General features: G+C 42.1%; 1 protein-coding gene across 7 annotated transcripts in view; it reads left to right on the top strand.

Annotated features, from left to right (window-relative positions):
- Positions 1 to 14,727, top strand: part of ZFYVE26 (zinc finger FYVE-type containing 26) — a 71,962-nt gene that overhangs the window by 13,286 nt on the left and 43,949 nt on the right. For 5 of the 7 annotated variants that reach the window (XM_039535227.1, XM_039535226.1, XM_039535225.1 and 2 more), the window contains 9 exons: positions 4,773 to 4,979; positions 5,705 to 6,328; positions 6,961 to 7,050; positions 7,861 to 7,929; positions 9,360 to 9,511; positions 10,888 to 11,086; positions 11,655 to 11,918; positions 12,090 to 12,209; positions 14,050 to 14,214. In XM_039535227.1, the coding sequence (XP_039391161.1) occupies positions 4,773 to 4,979; positions 5,705 to 6,328; positions 6,961 to 7,050; positions 7,861 to 7,929; positions 9,360 to 9,511; positions 10,888 to 11,086; positions 11,655 to 11,918; positions 12,090 to 12,209; positions 14,050 to 14,214 (1,890 nt within the window). Of the gene's footprint in view, positions 1 to 2,642; positions 3,802 to 3,856; positions 3,949 to 4,772; positions 4,980 to 5,704; positions 6,329 to 6,960; positions 7,051 to 7,860; positions 7,930 to 9,359; positions 9,512 to 10,887; positions 11,087 to 11,654; positions 11,919 to 12,089; positions 12,210 to 14,049; positions 14,215 to 14,727 lie in introns of those variants that run through there. The other 2 variants (XM_039535229.1, XM_039535228.1) reach the window with 2 other exon arrangements.

Below are 14,727 nucleotides of genomic sequence, written 5' to 3'. Positions count from 1 at the left end.
GGTCAGTTTCTCTGTGGCTCACATGCACATGCACAAGGCTCTTGGGTTTCAGTTTCCAACTGGAAGGGAAGATTCAGTTATGTTTATAAAAATCCATACTCACTTTTAAAAAATTCACTGACTCACAAAATGCCATGCCATTTTCTAATGTTAGCTTTTGCAAAAGCCTCTTAAGTTTAACCTTAACATTTGGCCCTACGCTAGCCGATGGAGTGCTTATTTTAAATAAAATAAATAAATCTAGGCGTTGAAATTCCTTAGATTACTATGTAATGTATGTTAAAGGAATTTTCAAGAGTTTTTCAGAAGCGCCTGTTGTGCTTGTATCTCCAGTAAGTGAAGCTAGTGTCTAGGTCAGTGGTTGCTTCCTGGCAGGGGCTCTACTTGATGCACAGTAGCTTTGATTCCACAGAAAGCACTGGGAACTGGAAAGCTGCAGACTCTTGTGAGGTGTCTTGGTTTTTGTTTTTCCCCTGCTTGTGGGAGCTGTGTGGGTCTGTGTATGGAATGTGTCATTTCAAGTTGAGTTGTTTAAATGAACCAACAGTTTTCAATGATAGAACTTGCAATAATGCTGAATCTGATTTCTTTTGCTTTCTAAAAGGAAGCCAGTTCTTTATCTCCTACCACAAATCGTCAAGCTGGTGGCTTCCTATTTTTTAACATTAAATTCCTAATTTTGTGTGTGTACGCACGCTGATGACAGGGAGTTGGGGATCAAATAGTGCCCCTAATGAACAGAGGTTTATCTCTATCTCACCTTCCAGCTCCCTACGCCTGTTCAAATGAATGTTTGTCAGACAGAGGAGAGGTAAAGGCTGGTCATGGGATAGGCCTAGGATGAAACCCAATCTGGGGTATTCTTCTGGGGTCCCCCCCCTTTTTTTTCTTTCAATTATGTTGTGATTATTTCACACAGTCAGCAAGATCTTTTTTCTTTCTTTCAAGGCCTGTTGTTGAGACTTATTTTGATGCTGTACCATTACATTAACTTAGTACATTACTCCTCTCTGCAGATAGATGTTTATTAGAATCTCAGTTATAATACTGGACTCTACCTTTAAATGTCTGCTGATGAAATACTATCAGAGACCTCTCTGGGGCAGGAAGACTCAGGCCACGTAGATCTGCCTGAGTCATGCAGCTGCACAGAAGGATAATTCTAGCCCTGGTTTCACTTCACTTGAATTTACAGAACTAGAGATCTTAGTTTATGAAAATTAAACCTTCCCTTTTCTTCCAACTCAGCGGTGAATTAAGAGACTTGCATTTAAAAGGGGTGCTGTGACTGTGAATTCTTTTACAGTTCAGCTTCCCAACAGAGTAAATTTAGATAGCGTATCCTGAAATTGAAAGAGTGGGGGGAGGGGAAGCCTAAAAAAATGGAGTTTTCTACTCTGATGATGACAATGAAAAAGAGTAATTTGGGTAGGCCCCAAAATAGCAGCACATACCATGAAAAGACTTCCACCTACTTCCCTTCCTCCCTGTGCATGCACCTGTCTGCTGCTGCCTCAGTTTAATTTTTGCTGCTGCTGTTACTTGTTAACACCCTCCTGCTAGGCCTGGGGAAGAACATGCTTCTGAGCTTCCCTCTCAGATCAGTGTATCAGGGTGATCTCTCTTTTAGTGCATGAGACAGTGTAATTGACCATGAACAAAACCATGAAACTGACCAGACACAAAGTGCTGTCAAATGCACAGACTGGAGTATGGGTTATGTGACACCTGGCTAAAACACCAGCAGCCACCTTTCCTAAACTATCATTCCTGCAGTTGTTACCACCTACAGAACTACAGTGGTGGGAAGCTTCAGGAAAAAAAGACTAGTCTAGCTGTTGCTCTTCTGCTCCCAATGTGGAAAGGACCCAAATAAAGTGTTTAAGTTATAATGGTGTTCGGAGACACAGTGAGATAAATTATGTTTGAATAGTCTGGATGAAGACTTTTTCTAGAAAGCCATGTGAGTCAAACTCTGCTCTAGTCTGTGTGGTTGTGTCTGCCCTTGCGCATTTCTGAAAATCTCCCACCATTATTTTAGCAAGAGGGGATGTATCCCTACAGACTTGAGACTGGCGTTTTTATCACTGCGATGACTAATTGTACTGAGTAGGCGAAGGGTATGTCAACATTGCAATTAGGCCAGCAATGGGTGTTTGTGTCTGCTGACTCAGGCTTATGGGGCTTGGGCTACGGAGGGGGCTGTCTAATTGCGGTGTAGACGTTCAGGCTGGAGACTAGGTTCTAGGACTCTTTTCCCCCATTGTGGGGTCCTAGAGCCTGGGCTCCAGCCCAAGCTCGAACATCTACACCACAACTAGACAACCCTATAGCCTGGGACCCATGAGCCCGAGTCAGCAGACTCAGGCCAACAGTGGGTATTTAGCTGCAGTGTAGACATACCCTTACAGGACAGGATGGTAAAAACACCCGAGTACTGTCTACACACCATCCTCTACCATTGCTACCACCAGTAGGGCTGCAATGATGGATCTTAGGCTGTGCTTACACTGGCAGATTTATTTTGTGTAAAACTCCTTAGTTTTATGGCATGATTCTCAGAAAAAAATCTGTGCTTGTGGTTTGCTTGGAAACAATGCTTGAGCACTCTGATTAACATAGTTCAAACACTTTTCTAGCTAATGCAGTTTAGCTCCCGGTGTTTGGACAGGACCATAGGCATTATGTATATTGGTTTGAATAGTTCATGAATACCCATGCTGCACTACCAGCAGGCAGATGAGCTGGCCCAGTCCTTCTATTAAAAAAAAAAATACTACTCTGTTGTACAGTAGTGATCCCAAACACTGCAGTGACACTGTTTTAAATGGTAGTGTTCGACACCACTACTGTACAATAATGCAGTATCTATTAGAAACCAATACATTTATCTACATAGGGAACATAAGTTGTACTGAAAGCAGAAATGCCAAACTGCCTGTGCGTTTGGTTCCCTGATGAGCTAGTGGTGACTTGTACACGGTATTCAGTTCTGCTGTTTTAATGTGATAAGAGACCACATTTTTAGTATGTGATACCTTTCCTGCCCCTAAAACAAGCTGGGAAGGGGGGGAGAATTGGTGGGGGAGACCTTTCAAGCTGCTGGTATCTATCATAAAGAGGGCAGGGGACTGGACTCGATGACCTCTCAAGGTCCCTTCCAGTCCTTGAATCTATGAAAAAAAACCCAAAAGGGCATAATTCCCTTATTTCCTTCAAATCCTTTATTGGTCACCTTTAATCATGCTTAATAGTCATACTTAAGTGTTGTTCAAGTGGGGTAGCGCCCAAATTAGGTTTTAAAACTTTGATCAGCCAATTTGGTTGGAGTCAAACTATAATACAGCAAGGTTAATACAAATTCTTTAGAGCAGTTCATAAACTAGTTTGGCCACAAAATCTGCACAAGGAAAATCTACCATGTTGCAGGACATGTTATAACATGCTAGCATTCAACCTGGTTAAAGTAAGGTTTGGCCTTGCATTGTAAATGGATCAACACAACTCCTTCCTATCTACACTGCAAGGCCAAACCATATACTGAACGTGTTTAATGCTTCTGTGTTGTAACCACATCCAGCCACACAGACCTTTAGGCAATGTTTATACTAGGATAGATTTGCTTAAATTTCCCACTGTTGCCAAGTATGGATCTTGTTCTCTGTTCTTTGTTCCATATGTTGTTAAATCATCATATCATGGAGGAAGGCTGGGTGGAAGTCGGCTGTGGAAGGCCACCTGTATAAGAAGTGACTGGAGAAGAGTGATTGTGGGGTGCACAGGGTCAAGGACGATGATCAGGTATAGGAAATGGCAAGAAGAAAGGGCAGAGCTACTCATGGAGAAGGAAACTAAGAGAGCATAAAGATGACCTGAATTATCAGAATGTAAGGAAGTGGCAGAAGATGAAATGGGAACCAAGCTGTGCCAGGGGCTTGAAGAGTTGGGGTGTGTGTGTGTATATATATGTATGTATGTATATGTGTGTGTGTGTGAAAATCAATACAGAGTTTCAAGGAAAGCAGCCAACGTAGCTGGCATAGTAAACAAGGAAGATGATTTTGATAGCCGTATGTTGGAGGATATTGAGGGTTGTGATGCGGAACTGGAGAAAACTGAGAGGAAGAGATTGCAGTAATTGAAGCAAGAGATAAAAAAACCAAAGGTTTAGAAATAGAATTGGAGAGGAAGAGGCAGATTTGAGATGTAGAGAATTTACCAATAGCCAGGGTGGAATAGAGCGTAAAGCAGATAGAGGAGTCTTAAAACACAAAGATTGGGAACCTGCATGACCGGAATTATGGTGGAATTGGCTGTGGAATTGTCTAGTAAATAACTCTGATTTGAGGTATTTAATTCTCTGGAAGCATGTCTACAACTTGAAATATAAGAATTAAAGGGCACCTCTCAATTTGAAAATCTTACTTCTGTCAGAACACTTTAACCCTACTATATCACAAGTACCCCCTAAGGAGGCTATACCCAAGACAAGTTAATAGGGATGTGGGGCAAAATTACTTTTCCTTTTTAAATTGTATTTACTTTTGTGTAGTTGTTTTCACTGTCTTCCTCAGTATAATTTTTTAGTTTCCCTCCAGCTGAACATTTGCTGTCTTTATAAACATACGTACAGGGAGGTCAGTAAAATCCCTACGTTCCTTTCCTAAAAGGAATTAGGGATGGAGGGGAACTTGAAGACCTGTTAGAAACTAGAATTAGTCAATATCCCTCAAAATATGTGAGAACTTACCCTCCCATGTTTCACTTTGCAGCAGTGCCGGTTTCCAGCCTCCTGAGTCAGCAATGCAACTTGGTGCTCTTCCGGGCATTTTGTGCCATGAAATACGCAATCTATGCACTGTCTGTGAATTCACACCGTCATTCGAAGTGCAAGGACTGCATGCACAGCCTTCTCAGTGACCTCCCTGAGGACTCGACCCTTCTTAAAGAACCACCAGCAGATCGGCCTCCTTACCTAGGTTTAGTAACTTATACATATCTAGTTCCTAGATTCTGTGGATTGTAATTTATTTTAATATTACACTGTGAACATCTATAATTCCTTTATCCAAAGAGCTCAAAACACTTACAAACAAGTAAACCTCACAGCGTCTGTGAGGTAGATAAGTGTTGTTTTCTACATCTATTACTATTAGGTGTAAGTTACCCACCTTTGTAAAGCACTCTAGAATCCTTAGATTAAAAACATTCTATAAGGGGAAAATGTTAGTATTAATGGGATATTTTAGCTGGGATTTTTAAAAAGAGCTTGATATTTCTGTAGCTAACGTTGTGGTTATCTAGTCTCTCTTGGGGCCTAAAGCTATAGAAATGTGCTAAAATGAAATAAATCTGAGTTTGGGCCTCAGGGCATAAGATGGTCACTGTTTGGGTCAGGGAGGAGTAATTCCCTGCTCTCTCATTGTACATTTAGATGCTTTATCAGGAGAGGAATGTTCAGCTCTGAACCATTAGCATTGGTCATAGCTGGAGGCAGGATATTGAGCTAGATGGACCAGTACTCTGAACTGATATGGCAAAGATATTTATAAAATTCCATTGCCATCTTGTTCTTTATTGGCTCTCTTGGTTCCCATTCTTGTAACTTTGAGCACCATTGTGGAATCAGAAAGTGGGTAGGGGAGGAGGAAACAATTCCTGGAAAAAATTTTAAGTGTGTTTTTTATTTATTTTTTTATAACAGATTGTCCAGCTATTTTTCCTCAGTATCTTGCCAAGTGCCAGCAGTTCTTACGGAGTGTCCCTGCTCCTCTGCATCTGGAGCTTCTGGAGAACATCTTCTCCCTGCTTTTTGTCTCCTATAGTGACCTCTACACAGAGACTCCCCTGCCCGAGGACTATGCAGAAGAGGACAATATTGTGAAAAAGAGCTGTGGTGCTGGGAACTTGGATGGTAGTGCCAGCCGAGAGTCTTCCACCTCAGAAAGTCCACAGCACTCAGCAGAGCCTGAAAGGAAGACAGAGAGATGTCCTCAGGCCCCCCGGGCAGAATTGAGTGGTGAGACCTGTGAATCCTCCAGGCTGAGCTATCTAGATCTGAAACATTTTGCCAGTGGTGTCAGTGGATTTTTCGTGGATGATCTGGCAGTGGATGCCTTCCTCAAGATGCTCCTCAACCACCTGGAAGAAATTCAGAGTTCTCTCCCATGGGATTCGAGTAACGTGCCCCATGAGGAGCTGGAGTTGGTAGAGTGCTTGAATTTCTCTGTGAATAGAGATGTCTTTGGGAGCAGAGTGCTGCAGTTCTCCAAATACCTCTCTGAAGCTCAGTGGAGATACAAAGTAGTGATGAGTAACAGAGATACAGGTAAGATCCAAGGGGATCTCAGTAGCGCCAGCTTGGTGATCCTTGAATTGAAAGATCTATAGCACGCGTGGGAGAGGAGCTCATTAATCTGGTGAGCTAGTGCACTGGTCTTTAGTGTAGCTAGCAAGTGACTGTTTTCTCCTTTTCTTTTGTCTGCTTCACAAAGTCACTACATGATGTGGATGGCTGGAAGCTTCTGCTCTAGAGAGGCTCAGGGCTTGGAAAACAGTAGATAGTGCAGGTCAGTCTTGAGGTGTAGTGCTAATGTCTTCTGGAGCCTGTGTGGGCTCAGACTTAGCAGAACATTCATGGAGCTGAAGTGTTGACCCTTTCTCCAACAAACCTGACTCTTGAGAGTGTATTAAATATTACTTTGAGCAGAGCCCAGGGGCAGTAGCATACTGATAGGAATCACAGAACCTTCCTTGGCATCTGTGGACAGATGAGTCTGAACTTCTCACTAGGGCATTGCCCTGGACCACACTGGCTTGTGTCCATCCCCATTTGTACTAAGCACCTAGTTTCTTTCTATGTATCTGGCCTTTTTTTGTTATGACCAGTTGCCAGTCAGTGCATTTGTATGTGTATAATAATGACTCCTAAAGAAATCACTAGGACTGCTACTCTTTCAGAACATCAGCTTGCAGCCTCCAAGAGACACTTCTCCTTAACCAGATGCTCCAGCTTGAGGAAGCGCCGTCAAACTCAAAGATGGAGGATGGGTGAGTTAAGAAATCACTGTGGAGGCTGCATTGCAAATGCATGTCATGTGACCTGGATAGGAAACTAATTGGTGGTGTCTTGAGATGCGTGGCTCACAGGACTGGAAATTGGCCTAGTACTCTATCTCCTCTAGCTCTCTACTCAGTGTCCTAGATAGATACGATTGGTGTTCTGTGTGAAGTGTGGCTGGTCCCAGTCCAGTACCCATTGGTTAGATGTCGTCATCCGAAAATCCACCTCACAATTAAAAGGCAACACACTTAAAACTGATACATGGAAATAATTCTGTCTATACATATGATTACTCTGGGGAACTTGCAAGATATTGTGTTTAAAAAAATAAAAATAAAAAAGCCTCCCTCTTCCCCTCCCTCCCAATCTATTTATGATCATGAACGAGCATAGCATCTGCAGTGATAGAAACTGAGATAAAAATTACAGTAGCCTTTGAGTCTCCTGCCTCAAGACCTAAACTGGTCACCTTGCAGGGAAGAAAATCTGACATCCCTTTTGGCTCTCAAACAACATTGTAGAACTAGGACTATTCTTGGGATGGGAATGGTTAAGTTTTCCTTTGAATCATCTGACATTCTCCACTATCAGGAAACCAGACTGGGTGGCCCACTCTTCTGTTCGAGAGTGAGTGTCTTCTTTAACTGATGGCTCATGTCAAGACCACATCAGTGGTATCTTGCATTTGTCTAATAATCTGTGTTATCCCCACTGAGCTCTTTTGCCAGAAGAGGCTCTTTGATTGCCCTGACTGGGTCAGATATATTTCTCATGCTGTCTTTTATTTTCCACTTCAGATTGTAAAGAGGGAACTTCAAGTCAATCACTGGAGAGTACAAGCAGTGAATTGAGCACCAGCACATCAGGTACTAAATCTCATTGAAAGGATTTCTTTGTTTTGTCGTTATGCAATGATATAATAAAGTACTGAAATTAACTGATTGGTTTGTGCACATCACTGCTCCGTGCAGGATAGAGTCATCAGACTTTGACTTTCTCCTCTTAACAGAAATTCTAGGTTGAATGCCATGGACCTGTTCTTTTTGGAACAGGAAGATCAGCATTCTCTTGCTGCTTCTGTGATTTTGCAAATGGCTGTGTAATGCAGCTTAGTGACAATTGTGAACCTCTAGGAGGCCACAGACTTGTTAGAATATAAAATATTTAAATTCATAAAAAGGCTTAAAGGACTGCAACTGCCCTCTTCCAAACACTGGGGTACCAGGGCGCCGAATTGTCTTCTCCCTCTTATTACAATATAAATATATATCTCGTATGTTTAGCAGCTAATGTGTTAATACAGAATATGTATGTTTGGATGGAGTTACGGTTGTGGTAAGAGCTAGAACTGTGACTCTCACTGTTGTGCCTTTAAAAGCTCACTGATAAAGTCACACTAATCCAGAGCCTGAGCTGACCCCAGATACCTTTCTAAGGCATCTGGCATTGTGGTATCTAAGTGCCATGCTGACTTCATTGATGGCCGTGTGGGTTCGTCACCTTTCAAGCCCATGGGTTTTTTGCTTGACTCATGTCTGTTGGGAATTGTTCTGGAGTGCTTTGTCTGAATGATGCTGTATAAAAACTCTGTATTTTTCCATGGAATACAGAGTCGATTGGACCTGAAGTTGCCTTTCAGCTTCTTTGTCCTATCAGCAGTCACAGTTGCTACTTGACAGAGTGCCTGTCACCTCAGGCTATGATCTTGGCTGATCTCACAAGCTAAATAGGAATAGACCAGGTCAGCACTTGATTAGAAGACCATCAATGAACACCTAGAGTTCTATATCAACGTCGTTGTCTGATTCAGTACCTGAGACTCATCCCTCTGTTACTACCGGGCCAGTGTCCCTGCTGATGCTTGGGGAGGGTCGGCTTCTGTGGGGTGCTGTCCTTCAGGTGAATTATAAAACTGAGGTCCAGATCAGTAATAGTTATTGAAGATCCCATGAAAAATATAACAGTAGGATTGTTAACTGAAATTGTTCTTCATTTTCTGGCCTAAATAGTTGTGTGATGCTGCAGTGCCTATTAAACAGGGTCTGCCACAGAGGCAGGTGATGGGTGAACTCATCTCTGTAAAGTGCTTTGGATTCTTTGCAGTGGGAGGCATTATATGTAATCATGACCAGCTTTATGTTGGTCACTTAAAGCAGACAATACAACCCCTTACAGCTGTTTGTAAACCCCGCTTCAAATTCCCCACCTCCATATTAAAGCCGAGACGCACTGGTGCCTGATGAAAAGTTTGTTTCCATTATAACCCAGCATGTTGTTTCTCTCTTTCTTCTTGTAGAGGGAAGTACCAGTACTGTGTCTGGCTGGAGTGACCTGGAATGTAGGCTGAAGCCTCAGCAGCAGAACCTCCTCATCCCCATGATGCTCTCCCCACCTGAGTCACTCCTAGTCTCCTGTATCCTGAGGGGGAACTTTATAGAAGCCCATCAGGTAAGTGTGTGTGTGTGATCACTGCTACATAAAACTTGGAAACTGGTTCTGTATGGAAGCCTGTGCTGGTGATGTCTGAGGAGATTTGTATTGAATTTCTACTGTGTCAGCCAGCTGGGTTTTGAAGGACACACATGAGGGAGAATGCTTTCCAAATTCAGGTGTCAGAGGGAATCCAGCAGCAGGAGGGAAACAAGCATCTAAGCCACTACCCTCAGGGAAGTTTTCTTTCTCTTTTAAAAATACCCTCTTTTTCACCTGGGTTTTCAAAGTTTCCAAAGACTTTGCCAGGCCTGGGCCTAACTTAGTGTTCCAGCTGGGTGAGGAAGAAAGTGAGGAGCCCATGTATGAAACACCACTTTTGAATGAGAGGCAGTATTTGAGCTATTTTTTTGGTCACTGATCCAAAAAACATGACTCCACCACGTTTATGCCAAGTTGTAGTATGTAGTCCCCTAGCTGTTGGCTTGGACTGGTGTGTATGACACACTTGCTTTATGAGCAGGTGAAGGAGGTGTGTTTTGTGGCCAAGCTGTCAGAACAGGAGGCCCGAGGTCTATGTGCAGAGATGTCTGCCATGGACTCCTAGCCCCCTCATTTACATGTGCAAATAGCCAACTTGTGCATGCAATTGTGCCTCTATATTGCCACACTCAGTTACAATTGCATGTGCATTTTTGCATGTAGCTTTCAGGCTGCCTTTCTGAAAAACTGGCCTAAAGTATTTTGGCAGTTGAATCCTCAAGAAAGTGCAGTGGTCTGGCTAAGATTGAGAGGGACATTGTCAAGTGCTTTTGCATAGTTACCCTTGTGTCAGCAGTAGGTAAATGTCAAGCCCTTAAACAATTCCAGTTAGCAAACATGGTATTTTTATTTTCCTCTCCTGGGGCTAACAGATCTGTTTTCTTTGCTATATTGTGTTTGTACAACACTGATGTTAACAGGACTTGGAACAGGGTTTAACTGATGTTCCCCCTGATGGTTGTGTGGGTTGCTAATGTAACTTTAGAATATTCTAGAGGGTATTCCCTGGCTGATAAGAACTAACTTACACTATGGGACTAGCTACTTCATCCTTTTAATGTACAATGTATTGGAGCCTTGTAACATCTTTATAAGTTAGTTGTTCAAGTGAATCCAATGTAATGGCACCTGCAAGCAGAGCTATATAGCTATAATTGCAAAAGTGCTTCCATTATAAATCTCTGTTTTCAGGCATCTATAACTTTCTGAATAAAATTGCCACGTGGGCTGAAATTACTCATGTTTGTTTTCAGTTGAGGTTTTTTTTAAAGTTTAGTAAAATGTTATGTGGCCTTTCAAACAGTATTTGGATGATGTATGATATTACTTGCATTCATTATTACCTGTGACAGGTGGCTTTGGTGTTTAATCTGGAGTCTTCAGCTTGCTATGGTGAGCTGGTTTTCATGGAACGCTATCAAGAAGTGGTGCGGGAGCTCGCAAAAGTGGAGCACAAAATTGCATATCAGTCAGCTGATGGTATTGGAGGCATTAGGAGATCTGGCAGTGGCCGCTCAACGCTTCAGGCTATTGGGAGTGCAGCAGCGGCAGGTAAGTATTGAATGATTATTCCTCCAAGCAATCATATTACAGTCACCGCTGTATCATCTGAGCTCTTGTTCTTCCTTATTTGTTTTCCACCTCTTAGCCAGATTCCCCATCTCTAATTTGTAGGATTTAAACTGGCCTTTTTATATTAATGGCCTAGAAAATTAGAACAACAGGGAGCTGGCAATCTATGGGTAACAGTTATTTAGGCTTTTAAAACCTGGAGATGACTGAGAAACTTCAGAATAACCTTACAAAGTTGCAAATCTGGGCAACATGATAGATGATAGTCAATGTTGATGAGTACAAGGTGGTGCATGTTGTCAGAACAAAGTAAACTATTCAGACTGGCATGTTGCTGGGTTCTAAATTAGCTGTAACCACTCAGGGAAATTAACCAAGCATCTTTGTGAATAGCTCAATGTGAACCTCTGTTCCATGTATAGCAGTGGTCCAAAAAGCTGACTAGATGCTGAACTGCATTAGTAAAGGACCAAAGAATTATCCATTATGGGACATAGAATATTTGTTCAGTTTAATCAGTGACTGCATGTTTTGCTGGATTGTTTAGGTATGGTATTTTATTCCATCTCTGATGTTACTGATAAGTTGCTTGCCACCTCTGGAAGCCTTGTCCCTACTCTCCAAGAAAACTTTTGGACTAGCAGCATCCAGCTGGAGCATACAGATCCTATGAGTGAAGTTGTGGCAGACCTCAGCCCTTCAGCAATGGCAGCATTTGACTTAGCTTGTACTCAGTGCCACCTGTGGAAAACCTGCAAACAGCTGTTGGAAACAGCAGAGAGACGATTACATAATAGCCTTGAAACAAGGGGTAGGTTTCCCCTTTCTCTGTTCAGCTGTGTGGGATTTGGAAAAAATGCCTGTATGCTTTCTCCAGTTTTAAAATAACTGTACTTCATAGTAACAAGGAGTTTTAATGAACTCTGTCATGTCTTCCACCCTCAACCCCTACTTTCCCTTCCTTATCCAATGTTGCTTGTAGGCCGCAGACTCGACTTCATTCTACTGCACTCTGATGGCATAAGGGGTTTCCCAGCAGTTCTTCAACAAATAAATAAAATTCTCAACTACCCTTGCATGTCACAAGGACAATCCAAATCAGGTAAGTGTTTTCCCTTCTGCATGTTTTGAGGTTTTGGTTTTTGTTATATTGGTTGCTAGTTTTCCAGGGCTAGGGAGTACATGTGCAGAGTTCGTTGCTTCTGAAATTTCTTTGTTGTATGCTGAATTGGTGTCTGTTCCCTTTGTATTATGGAAGAGTATTTGTTTAATGTATCAGCAACTTTTTTGGGTGTACAGAAAATCCATAGACTGGATTTGGTCTTTACCACAATGGATAAGTAAATATAGCTAAGTAGTTGTTCATTAAACAGTCTTCCAAAAATTTCCATAAAGCACCATGGAAAAGTATAGCTTGAGATGTAGAAGCCATCGGGAACTGCTTTTAAAAGATCTTAATATAAATGATTAAATTTGATGGGTTTGATTTTTTTTTAAAACTTGGAATGACAAAATTTGTCAACTCTTTTCATGTTTTTCTCTGTGGCACAGGCATGCACTAAAACTTTCAGAAGCACATACATGCTTCTCTCTGCAAATTAGGTTGACTGCTGCATGAGTAGTTTTGGGTACATGTATACATCTATCTTTGAAAATCTTGTCCAGCATACAAAATGTGAAAAATTGACTTGATCTGGGCATGTGGCTAGGGAAGAGAGGGATGGAAGCAGCAGGCTCCTTCCGCAGAGAGGGAACCAGAGAGCAGCAGCTTCTCAAGAGGGAAGGCAGAGCTGAAGACTAGAACTGTTTCTTTCATTGGCGGGTAATGGGAGCCAGAGAGCAAAAGGGTTGGAGTTTCATTGGAGGGGATGGAGAGCCAGGAGGTAAGGGGGCATGAGTTTCTACTCTGTTTCCTAAGGGTATGTCTACACTGCTGAGTAAGCCCAGGGTCTGAACTCAGGCTCAAGCCTCTAACCTCCTTTCTGTCTGCACACAAATCACGCTAATCCAGGGCTTGGATCAGGAACCCCACAAGGATGGAGGGTTCAAGCCTGAGTCAAGCCAAGAAGTCTGCCAAAAGTATTGCACAATCTCATGGTCCAACTTTCTTTGTGCTCTGGACAGTCAAGTTTGGTATACAGTCAAGTTTTTTCCACACTGCACCATGAACAAAGGGCTTGAGTGGCCACATTTTGTAGGGTGCTAGGAAATCTGAGATGTGTGCTTGGACTCCAGCCCACATAATGCATGTGCTGGAGCCCCCCAGGCTGGGACAACAATTCCTAACCTGGGGTTACAAATGAGTGTAGATGCTCAAGCCCTATGTTAACAAACCCGGGATCTGTTAACTCCCATTCTACTAGCCCAGCGCTTACATCGCAGTGGACCAAACCATACCCTAAAAGGGCAGATGGGAGCAGAGTGAATAGTCTGGGGGATGGTCATTGGGGAGGCACAGAGACATAAAACATGGAAAAGAAGTTTTTAAGAGCACAGTGCAGAGAAATAACGATTTGGGTGCAGGGAGGAGGAGAGAAGAAATACAGGCAACAGACATGAAAAGAATACCTTGGGGAGTGGGAGAGAGAAATGCACTCTAACAGAAGAGGAATTAAGCCAAGGATGGACAGTTGACTGATGATACAATTAAATACAATACAGAATTGTCATCCCTTTAAACTAGTGCCTCTGGCTTTGGGAGGGCATGATAGCACAGGTATCTTTATCTTGGTTTTTTACACTTCCTTCTCTGGCCTCTGAATTCCCTCTAGGAAAATTTAGCTCTGCTAGCTACATCATCTCTATGGCTTACCCAAGTGCACTGATTTTGAATTGGTTAACTAGAAGTGCAAAGCTTCTCCTCTTTCTGTGTGTCTTCTAGTTCCACAAAGCTTAGTGGCCAGTATTAACTATCATTATTGTTGATCTTTGTTTCTCAACAGAGGTCTCAGATGAAAAAATAAGTAGTCAGTTTCGATGCAATATTGTGGACGTTCTGCAGATGTGCTACCCAGCTCTGACTGAGGACTGTATTGCTAATCAGATTGTTTTATCGCAGCACCTAGATCAAGTCCTGCAAACACTGACAAATGTTGAAGATTCTCCAGGTGAGTTTAATGGGTTCTCTTAGCATTAAAGACTCTTGCAACCGTCTTTGTGCTTGTTTAAAAGGACAAACAAACAAGTTTTTAAATAGATGTAAAGGGATACAGCCTAGTAGTTTAGTTCCTCAATTTAGACAAGATAAAAATAAGTTTTTAAAAACCTCGTATTAGTAGCAATGCTGTTGTGAACCTTTTAAAATGTAAATGCAAACACACTTTTGGGGATTTAAAATCCCCTCCACCCCCAAGCTTTTGCAATACAAACCTTGCAACAGTGGGCCATTGCACCAAAATTAGAAGCTCACCAGTAGCAAAAGTTAAACTGATTAGGCTGGATTTGTTCAAGCAGAGAGAAAAGCAAAATGTAAATGATGAAAAGTAAATTCATTTTTTTTAAATGTTCGGTTTTAATAAGCTGAGATGGAAATAAAAAAAAGTAATTTTGTTTTAAAAACAGATATGACTTTTAAACTGACAGTGTCTATTTAGAGGAAAACAAAACACTTGGATGTTAAA

Source organism: Mauremys reevesii, linkage group 4 (assembly GCF_016161935.1).
Source record: "Mauremys reevesii isolate NIE-2019 linkage group 4, ASM1616193v1, whole genome shotgun sequence".
Taxonomy (NCBI): Eukaryota; Metazoa; Chordata; order Testudines; family Geoemydidae; genus Mauremys; species Mauremys reevesii.
This window is presented reverse-complemented; position numbering and strand designations above follow the sequence as displayed.